Raw genomic sequence first — 12,312 nt, forward strand, 5'->3', positions numbered from 1 at the left:
ATAGGTCAGGTGAGTCAGCTGCTAGACCAAGGCCATAGCTGTATCTCACACCTACCAGTGACACTAGCACCAGCTGCAGATGTAGTGATGTATAGGTCAGGTGAGTCAGCTGTTAGACCAAGGCCAGAGCTGTATCTCACACCTACCAGTGACACTAGCACCAGCTGCAGATGTAGTGATGTATAGGTCAGGTGAGTCAGCTGTTAGACCAAGGCCATAGCTGTATCTCACACCTACCAGTGACACCAGCACCAATGTATGTTGCAGGATGTGACAGTTTAACACACTCTGGTGTCCCCAGTGGACAGATTCATCATGAACACTGTCATATTTACTGGGAGTGATGGTCAGATGTATCTTGTACTGTGCTCGTGTTGGAATGCAGATGGTTACGCTGATATAGCCATACACGATTGGCTAATAATTACACCACCTGCTTTTAATGATAGACATGTAGGTTGCACTAAGGTTCAAGGGCTCCGACATCTTGCTTAGCGTAACCGCTGCTAAAGACACTAGTTACACGTTTGTAACTAATGGTATTCACATATAACTATATGTAGAAAACCTACAAGATTTGGATTCAGTTATCTAGCCTGACCAAGCTGCTCCTGTAGAAACGTTTCTTTCAGGTGTCAGGTTAAAGGGACATTAAACCCAAAATGTTTCATTAATGATTCATATAGAGAATACAATTTTAAACAACATCCCAATTCGCATCTATTATCTAATTTGCTTCATACTTTATATATCCTTTGTTAAAGAAGCATTGCACATGAGTGAGCCAATCACAGAAGGCATATATGTGCAGCCAACAATCAGCAGCTACTAAGCCTATCTAGATATGCTTTTCCGCAAAGTATATCAAGAGAATGAAGCAAATTAGATAATAGAAGCAAATTAGAAAGTTGTTTAAAATTGCATGCTCTATCTAAATCATGAAAGAAAAAAAAATTGGGTTTTATGTTCCTTTAAGTTTCTTTTGAAGGACATAGATTGCAGTTCATTCAGATGGTTTTACACCGTGTTTGTTCTCATATCAAGTCCTATTTAGGGGCTCCACTTATTAAGCTGCGGATGCAGCTTTGGTGTCTTAGCGTTTCAGGCTTGACAGAGCCTCTCTGTTACCTCAAGGTTAAAGGAGATAATAAACACTTAGTAGAAGTACCGGTCGGGACCCGCAGAGCACTGCTAGTCCTAAGTAGAAACTGTTGCTGAATCAATCCGCAACGCTAGTTTGCATGACTCAGCTGTGTAACTGGCTCTGCTGATTGGTCTGTAGTGGTTTCCTCACAGGGTCAGCAGTGCTCTGCGAGTCCCATGCGGTACTTGTACTGTGTGTTTAACCTCTTTATGATGGTTAACACATAAGGGTGCAGGGTCACTTGTCTCAGAATTACATACTCATATTAGTGCATGTAATTTTTCATCTACAATGACCCTTTTATTCAGTCACTTGCTATGATTTTGGTTGAGTATATTTTGCTTCTGTGTAGCTGTACAGACCCCCTCTCTGTGTGCGTAGTCTTTCTGTTACAACATGTCCTGTTTATCCAATTCAAGTGAACACAAAGATTTCCCTGTTATATTGTATATTTAGCTTGCATACTGGAATTTTGATATATTTAAATACAAATATTACAACAGTATGACAATACTGAGTGCTTCACTCCGGATAAGGTCACATGACTGTATAATGATGGGAAATTGTATGGAATCCTGGGAACTCCCTTCCCTCCATTGTCATGCACCATAAACCATAAAACTTATCCATATGGGTCATTTCATTACTTCAGTATGGATTTGTTTGTTTCTTTATTTCAATACTAACTGCAATGGGTCAGAACTGGGGGTATAACTCTTTCTATCTGCATGTCTTAAGTCTGTATCATTTTATCTATCTTAGAGTTTATTTAAACTGTGTATTTCATGTTATATAGTTGTCTCCTATTTACATAAATGTCTAATCCCTTAAAGGGACAGTCTAGCCAAAATTAAACTTTCATGATTCAGCAACTTTCTTATTAACTCCTATTATAATTTTTTTTCTGTTCTCTTGGTATCTTTATTGGAAAAAGCAGGAATGTAAACAGAGGAGCCGGCCCATTTTTGGTTCAGAAACTGGGTAGCACTTTCTGATTGGTGTCTAAATATAGCCACCAATCAGCAAGCGCTACCAAGGTTCTGAACCAAAAATGGTCCGTCTCCTAAGCTTACGTTCTTACTTTTCAAATAAAGATATCAAGAGAATGAAGAAAAATTGATAACAGGAGTAAATTAGAAAGTTGCTTAAAATTGCCTCTCTATCTCAATCATGAAAGAAAAAAAAATTGGTTTAATATCCCTTTAATGGCCAAATGCCCCACATCACCACTTGGAGGAGCCAATCCAGTTAGTTTTTTTTATTTGAGTAGGCGAGGCTACCATTGTCATTATGTTGGGGGGGGGGGTTGCTTTGTTCTGCAGTATCTTATCTACTTAAACTGATTATGGACAGACATGTAGCAGGAGTTGTGTTTGTGAAGTTTGAAGCAAATCTAATTTTAGAACTTGAAAACAAATTAAATCAAGTTGAATCTATCTAGGACAGTGATGGCTAAGCTGGACACTTCAGATGTTTCAGAACTACATTTCCCATGATGGTTGACTGGACTACAGAATGCCAAAGCATCATGGGAAATGTAGTGCTGAAACATCTGTAGTGCCAAGGTAAGCCAAAGTCTACCAGTAAGAGGAGCTGTACATTCATGTTACAAGCTATTACTGTTCATATAAACCCATGTTATTTTTATGTGCTCTCTATCATTTTTTTATTCTTGTTCTAAGGATCGATCACCATTTAACGAGGTTGCAGTTTACTTTACTAAAGACGAATGGGACTATTTAAATGCTGATCAGAAGCAGCTGTATAAGGACGTGATGATGGAGAATTATCAGATCCTTAAGTCCCTAGGTAAGGGTGACTTTTTATAAATAAATATCTGTACACTCAGATACTGCACCTCAGGGGATATTCACTATAACAGGGGTTGCCAACCTTTCGGACCTCAAGGACCACTAAACACACAATTTTGAATCCCGTGGACCACTAACAAAATTTGTAAAAAAAAAAAAAACTTAAAAAACTCTATAGAGTGTGTGTATGTGTATATATATGTGTGTGTGTGTGTATGTGTATATATATGTATATATATATATATATAAGAGAGACATGGAAATAAAATATAATTATTTCCAAAAAGACAGGGACTTCAGCACTCTTCTCAAAATAGGATTGCTCCAAATTGCAAGTAAAAAATAGCACTTTATTGACATATACTGTAACACGTTGTTTGGGTGCATATCTCCCTTTGAGGAAGATATGCAAATGAGGTATTATCAATTATACTATAGGCTTGATATTTGATTGCTATACATAATATACCTAAAATATAGCATTTTTTATCCTGCACAAGATTTATCTTCACATGTTTGGTGAAGAAATAGTGTGAATTTGGGAGTGGTTATTCTGAACATACTTTGCTAACTATATATTAGCTTATCACTTAGGCACTGGGGTACACTCTGACCGGTCAGTCTTTTCTGTATTTTTTGCTATATTTTAGGTATATTATGTATAGCAATCAAATATCAAGCCTATAGTATAATTGATAATACCTCATTTGCATATCTTCCTCAAAGGGAGATATACTGTAACACGTTGTTTGGGTGCATATGTCAATAAAGTGCTATTTTTTACTTGCAATTTGGAACAGTTCTATTTTGAGAAGAGTGCTGAAGTCCCTGTCTTTTTGGAAATAATTATTTTTTATTTCCATGTCTCTCTTATATTTTTCTTGATATAGATTTTCTAAAGGTCTGCACCACATGCTGAACTTAATTTTCATGTGAAAAATTATAACATTGGTGTTTGTTTATGTATGTGTATATATATATATATATATATATATATATATATATATATATATATATATATATATATATATATATTTTTTTTTTTATTTTTTTTATTTTTTTCTGATTGAGCTCCATATCTAGCAATTGCTTCCCACTTTGTTACCTTTCTTGAATATATATATTTATATACAGGGAGTGCAGAATTATTAGGCAAATGAGTATTTTGACCACATCATCCTCTTTATGCATGTTGTCTTACTCCAAGCTGTATAGGCTCGAAAGCCTACTACCAATTAAGCATATTAGGTGATGTGCATCTCTGTAATGAGAAGGGGTGTGGTCTAATGACATCAACACCCTATATCAGGTGTGCATAATTATTAGGCAACTTCCTTTCCTTTGGCAAAATGGGTCAAAAGAAGGACTTGACAGGCTCAGAAAAGTAAAAAATAGTGAGATATCTTGCAGAGGGATGCAGCACTCTTAAAATTGCAAAGCTTCTGAAGCGTGATCATCGAACAATCAAGCGTTTCATTCAAAATAGTCAACAGGGTCGCAAGAAGCGTGTGGAAAAACCAAGGCGCAAAATAACTGCCCATGAACTGAGAAAAGTCAAGCGTGCAGCTGCCAAGATGCCACTTGCCACCAGTTTGGCCATATTTCAGAGCTGCAACATCACTGGAGTGCCCAAAAGCACAAGGTGTGCAATACTCAGAGACATTGCCAAGGTAAGAAAGGCTGAAAGACGACCACCACTGAACAAGACACACAAGCTGAAACGTCAAGACTGGGCCAAGAAATATCTCAAGACTGATTTTTCTAAGGTTTTATGGACTGATGAAATGAGAGTGAGTCTTGATGGGCCAGATGGATGGGCCCGTAGCTGGATTGGTAAAGGGCAGAGAGCTCCAGTCCGACTCAGACGCCAGCAAGGTGGAGGTGGAGTACTGGTTTGGGCTGGTATCATCAAAGATGAGCTTGTGGGGCCTTTTCGGGTTGAGGATGGAGTCAAGCTCAACTCCCAGTCCTACTGCCAGTTTCTGGAAGACACCTTCTTCAAGCAGTGGTACAGGAAGAAGTCTGCATCCTTCAAGAAAAACATGATTTTCATGCAGGACAATGCTCCATCACACGCGTCCAAGTACTCCACAGCGTGGCTGGCAAGAAAGGGTATAAAAGAAGAAAATCTAATGACATGGCCTCCTTGTTCACCTGATCTGAACCCCATTGAGAACCTGTGGTCCATCATCAAATGTGAGATTTACAAGGAGGGAAAACAGTACACCTCTCTGAACAGTGTCTGGGAGGCTGTGGTTGCTGCTGCACGCAATGTTGATGGTGAACAGATCAAAACACTGACAGAATCCATGGATGGCAGGCTTTTGAGTGTCCTTGCAAAGAAAGGTGGCTATATTGGTCACTGATTTGTTTTTGTTTTGTTTTTGAATGTCAGAAATGTATATTTGTGAATGTTGAGATGTTATATTGGTTTCACTGGTAAAAATAAATAATTGAAATGGGTATATATTTGTTTTTTGTTAAGTTGCCTAATAATTATGCACAGTAATAGTCACCTGCACACACAGATATCCCCCTAAAATAGCTAAAACTAAAAACAAACTAAAAACTACTTCCAAAAATATTCAACTTTGATATTAATGAGTTTTTTGGGTTCATTGAGAACATGGTTGTTGTTCAATAATAAAATTAATCCTCAAAAATACAACTTGCCTAATAATTCTGCACTCCCTGTATTATATTTGTAAGGAAGGGCACTCTCAGGATATTTGTTTCAAGCTATAAATAAATTTATTCTGACGGCATCAGAATTTTTAATTACAGAAGATCATAGTCAACGTTTGGCTCCTATATGAGCCTTCTTCAAGACAAAACATATCTAGAAAAAGAACAAAAGAAGAAAATCTTACACTCAATATATGATCAGTGATGACATACAACAGAAACACCCAGCACCATACATACAATTTAAAAATACTGATGGATAACCTGTAACTCAATCCAATCGAGAGGCCAAACAAACACATCAAGTCAAAGTACTAGAATTACAGAATTGCGGAATTCAAGCGGAAATAGTAGCGCTCTGCCAGAATACACCAGCTCATAATAGAGCCAGTTGGCATCTGTCAGAATAAACCTTTTCATCAAACATACAGGTGTATAGGGACAAGACATCTATAATACGGAAGTGGTTAATCATGGCACCACATGACCTAGAGTCAGTACTGAGTCATATATACTATGTCAATAACTACTCATACAGGGCAAACCCACTTATAATAAATCTGCTATAGAGTGTTACAAGCAGACCATATAATCTGACAAGGAGAGATATGTAAATTCACAGAACAAGTGACTTAAAGTTGCAAGTCACAGCATAGTTAATAATATACAGCAAACTAATGGCAGAGCACGCATTAGCTGCTAAAAACTAAATAACTGCCAGGCTTAACCCAGTGATATACAGTAGAGACGTATAGGGAATCACAGCATAGTTGCTAAAGCCAGCGTAACCTCAAACAGTATACCTAACTAATTGTCCACCATCCAGCCATATTAAAAGAGAGTCATCACATGCAATAGGGGTGAAACTCAACCAATAGGAGAGTGGAAATCTAAATGAGCTGAAAACTGTGTTTAAATCTAGACAACATGAAGTCACCATGCTCCAATCAGTATCTACAGTTATCACCGAATGTAAACCGTAATAGTACGTAAGGCATACAGACCAAGCTCTAACGTGTTGTCTCCGGACATAAACAGATATAATGGAATACTAACAAACGGACCCAAATCCACTGCATGACACGATCCATATTACACAGCGCTATGCAAATAATAGCAGAGATACAGATTTCACTAAAAAAACTGCTATCAAGGCGAACCCGTAAGCAGAAAATAGACATGTAGTGCATGAGCAACCGGCTCCTCCATTACTAGCTAAAATCCCGTAACAGCTAAAACAGAGATCCGCTATCTGCACTGCCGCTGCTGCTATACACACACACACACTCTGTACATAACTAGTATAACCATAGCTAAGTTTACATTATGTATGTATGCATATATATATATATATATATATATATATATATATATATATATACACACACACACACTCTGTACATAACTAGTATAACCATAGCTAAGTTTACATTATGTATGTATGTATATATATATATATATATATACACACACACACTCTGTACATAACTAGTATAACCATAGCTAAGTTTACATTATGTATGTATGTATATATATATATATATATATATATATATATATATATATACACACACACACACACTCTGTACATAACTAGTATAACCATAGCTAAGTTTACATTATGTATATATTTACACATTTTTGATAATTATTTTTTTAATTAAATAATTGAATGACAGAACTAAGAGAATACTTCCAAATGACAGATGAAGGGTGAGTGCCTACTTTTGAGCTGGAAACAGAGAGGCAGAAAGTGGGAAAAAAATAATTAGGTTTAAAAGGACCACAAAACTTCCAAGTCACCTCCCCAGTTAGGAATTATTCAAAACTACTTATGATCATGGACAGACATTGGAGTCATAAATGAAGTTTATATAAGAAAGCTCTCAATATGGATGTGAGCTAACCACACCTGATGTTACTGCCAATTACTATAATATTGGTGGGATATGGCTGATCTGCTGGATGGCAATTACTATAATACTGGTGGGATATGGCTGATCTGCTGGGTGGCAATTACTATAATACTGGTGGGATATGGCTGATCTGCTGGATGGCAATTACTGGAATACTGGTGGGATATGGCTGATCTGCTGGATGGCAATTACTATAATACTGGTGGGATATGGCTGATCTGCTGGGTGGCAATTACTATAATACTGGTGGGATATGGCTGATCTGCTGGATGGCAATTACTGGAATACTGGTGGGATATGGCTGATCTGCTGGATGGCAATTACTATAATACTGGTGGGATATGGCTGATCTGCTGGGTGGCAATTACTATAATACTGGTGGGATATGGCTGATCTGCTGGATGGCAATTACTGTAATACTGATAGGATATGGCTGATCTGCTGGATGGCAATTACTATACTACTGGTGGGATATGGCTGATCTGCTGGATAGCAATTACTATACTACTGGTGGGATATGGCTGATCTGCTGGATAGCAATTACTATACTACTGGTGGGATATGGCTAATCTGCTGGATAGCAATTACTATAATATTGGTGGGATATGGCTGATCTGCTGGATGGCAATTACTATAATATTGGTGGGATATGGCTGATCTGCTGGATAGCAATTACTATACTACTGGTGGGATACGGCTGATCTGCTGGATGGCAATTACTATACTACTGGTGGGATATGGCTGATCTGCTGGATAGCAATTACTATACTACTGGTGGGATATGGCTTATCTGCTGGATGGCAATTACTATACTACTGGTGGGATATGGCTGATCTGCTGGATGGCAATTACTATACTACTGGTGGGATATGGCTAATCTGCTGGATGGCAATTACTATACTACTGGTGGGATATGGCTGAGCTGCTGGATGGCAATTACTATAATACTGGTGGGATATGGCTGAGCTGCTGGATGGCAATTACTATAATACTGGTGGGATATGGCTGATCTGCTGGATGGCAATTACTGGAATACTGGTGGGATATGGCTGATCTGCTGGATGGCAATTACTGGAATACTGGTGGGATATGGCTGATCTGCTGGGTGGCAATTACTATAATACTGGTGGGATATGGCTGATCTGCTGGGTGGCAATTACTATAATACTGGTGGGATATGGCTGATCTGCTGGATGGCAATTACTATAATATTGGTGGGATATGGCTGAGCTGCTGGATGGCAATTACTATACTACTGGTGGGATATGGCTGATCTGCTGGGTGGCAATTACTATAATATTGGTGGGATACGGCTGATCTGCTGGATGGCAATTACTATAATACTGGTGGGATACGGCTGATCTGCTGGATGGCAATTACTATAATACTGGTGGGATATGGCTGATCTGCTGGATGGCAATTACTATAATATTGGTGGGATATGGCTGAGCTGCTGGATGGCAATTACTATAATACTGGTGGGATATGGCTGATCTGCTGGATGGCAATTACTATAATACTGGTGGGATATGGCTGATCTGCTGGATGGCAATTACTATAATACTGGTGGGATATGGCTGATCTGCTGGATGGCAATTACTATAATACTGGTGGGATATGGCTGATCTGCTGGGTGGCAATTACTATAATACTGGTGGGATACGGCTGATCTGCTGGATGGCAATTACTATACTACTGGTGGGATATGGCTGATCTGCTGGATAGCAATTACTATAATACTGGTGGGATATGGCTGATCTGCTGGATAGCAATTACTATACTACTGGTGGGATATGGCTAATCTGCTGGATAGCAATTACTATACTACTGGTGGGATATGGCTGATCTGCTGGATAGCAATTACTATACTACTGGTGGGATATGGCTGATCTGCTGGATGGCAATTACTATAATACTGGTGGGATATGGCTAATCTGCTGGATGGCAATTACTATAATACTGGTGGGATATGGCTGATCTGCTGGATGGCAATTACTATAATACTGGTGGGATATGGCTGATCTGCTGGATGGCAATTACTATAATACTGGTGGGATATGGCTGATCTGCTGGATGGCAATTACTATAATACTGGTGGGATATGGCTGATCTGCTGGATAGCAATTACTATACTACTGGTGGGATATGGCTAATCTGCTGGATGGCAATTACTATAATACTGGTGGGATATGGCTGATCTGCTGGGTGGCAATTACTATAATACTGGTGGGATACGGCTGATCTGCTGGATGGCAATTACTATAATACTGGTGGGATATGGCTGATCTGCTGGGTGGCAATTACTATACTACTGGTGGGATATGGCTGATCTGCTGGATGGCAATTACTATACTACTGGTGGGATATGGCTAATCTGCTGGATGGCAATTACTATAATACTGGTGGGATATGGCTGATCTGCTGGGTGGCAATTACTATAATACTGGTGGGATATGGCTAATCTGCTGGATGGCAATTACTATAATACTGGTGGGATATGGCTGATCTGCTGGGTGGCAATTACTATAATACTGGTGGGATACGGCTGATCTGCTGGATGGCAATTACTATACTACTGGTGGGATACGGCTGATCTGCTGGATGGCAATTACTATAATACTGGTGGGATATGGCTGATCTGCTGGATAGCAATTACTATAATACTGGTGGGATATGGCTGATCTGCTGGATAGCAATTACTATACTACTGGTGGGATATGGCTAATCTGCTGGATAGCAATTACTATACTACTGGTGGGATATGGCTGATCTGCTGGATAGCAATTACTATACTACTGGTGGGATATGGCTGATCTGCTGGATGGCAATTACTATAATACTGGTGGGATATGGCTAATCTGCTGGATGGCAATTACTATAATACTGGTGGGATATGGCTGATCTGCTGGATGGCAATTACTATAATACTGGTGGGATATGGCTGATCTGCTGGATAGCAATTACTATACTACTGGTGGGATATGGCTAATCTGCTGGGTGGCAATTACTATAATACTGGTGGGATATGGCTGATCTGCTGGGTGGCAATTACTATAATACTGGTGGGATATGGCTGATCTGCTGGATGGCAATTACTATACTACTGGTGGGATATGGCTGATCTGCTGGATGGCAATTACTATAATACTGGTGGGATATGGCTGATCTGCTGGGTGGCAATTACTATAATACTGGTGGGATATGGCTGATCTGCTGGGTGGCAATTACTATAATACTGGTGGGATATGGCTGATCTGCTGGATGGCAATTACTATAATACTGGTGGGATATGGCTGATCTGCTGGGTGGCAATTACTATAATACTGGTGGGATATGGCTGATCTGCTGGGTGGCAATTACTATAATACTGGTGGGATATGGCTGATCTGCTGGATGGCAATTACTATAATACTGGTGGGATATGGCTGATCTGCTGGATGGCAATTACTATAATACTGGTGGGATATGGCTAATCTGCTGGGTGGCAATTACTATAATACTGGTGGGATATGGCTGATCTGCTGGGTGGCAATTACTATAATACTGGTGGGATATGGCTGATCTGCTGGATGGCAATTACTATACTACTGGTGGGATATGGCTGATCTGCTGGATGGCAATTACTATACTACTGGTGGGATACGGCTGATCTGCTGGGTGGCAATTACTATAATACTGGTGGGATATGGCTAATCTGCTGGATGGCAATTACTATAATACTGGTGGGATATGGCTGAGCTGCTGGATGGCAATTACTATAATACTGGTGGGATATGGCTGAGCTGCTGGATGGCAATTACTATAATACTGGTGGGATATGGCTGATCTGCTGGACGGCAATTACTATAATACTGGTGGGATATGGCTGATCTGCTGGATGGCAATTACTATAATACTGGTGGGATATGGCTGATCTGCTGGGTGGCAATTACTATAATACTGGTGGGATACGGCTGATCTGCTGGATGGCAATTACTATACTACTGGTGGGATATGGCTGATCTGCTGGATGGCAATTACTATAATACTGGTGGGATATGGCTGATCTGCTGGATAGCAATTACTATAATACTGGTGGGATACGGCTGATCTGCTGGATGGCAATTACTATACTACTGGTGGGATATGGCTGATCTGCTGGATGGCAATTACTGGAATTCAGGTGTAATGGCTTTGTGCGCGGGAAAATTTATTATTAGAATTTTTTTTTGTTAAGATTTTCTTTTTTTATATGCTTAAAGGGACGCTAAACCCAAAATTTTTTCGTGATTCAGATAGAGCAGGAATTTTAAGCAACTTTCTAATTTACTCCTATTATCATATTTTCTTCATTCTCTTGGTATCTTTATTTGAAAAGCAAGAATGTAAGTTTAGATGCCGGCCCGTTTTTGGTGAACAACCTGGGTTGTTGCTGATTGGTGGATAAATTCACCCACCAATAAACAAGTGCTGTCCATGGTTCTGAACCAAAAAATAGCTTAGATGCCTTCTTTTTTAAATAAAGATACCAAGAGAACGAAGAAAAATTGATAATAGGAGTAAATTAGAAAGTTGCTTAAAATGAAATAATGAAAGAAAAAAGTTGAGTTCAGTGTCCCTTTAAATTCCACTATTTCAAGCCAAGACTGTACCAACTTCTGCTGGCTTTAGAATGGAAACATCTTTCTCTGAGCAGCGCGCAGGACGGGAGGAGGTAAAAATACAATCTAGCGACGCAAGTTGCGCAGTGCTACACAACGTGCATAGGGAGATTGTA

General features: G+C 39.3%; 1 protein-coding gene across 1 annotated transcript in view; it reads left to right on the plus strand.

Moving 5' to 3' along the window:
* The window catches only part of LOC128635636 (oocyte zinc finger protein XlCOF6), a 29,965-nt gene that overhangs the window by 10,820 nt on the left and 6,833 nt on the right, over positions 1–12,312 (plus strand). Inside the window, exon 2 of the mRNA XM_053688716.1 lies at positions 2,827–2,953. Coding sequence (XP_053544691.1) covers positions 2,827–2,953 — 127 coding nt within the window. The remainder of the gene's footprint in view (positions 1–2,826; positions 2,954–12,312) is intronic.

Source organism: Bombina bombina, chromosome 7 (assembly GCF_027579735.1).
Source record: "Bombina bombina isolate aBomBom1 chromosome 7, aBomBom1.pri, whole genome shotgun sequence".
NCBI lineage: Eukaryota > Metazoa > Chordata > Amphibia > Anura > Bombinatoridae > Bombina > Bombina bombina.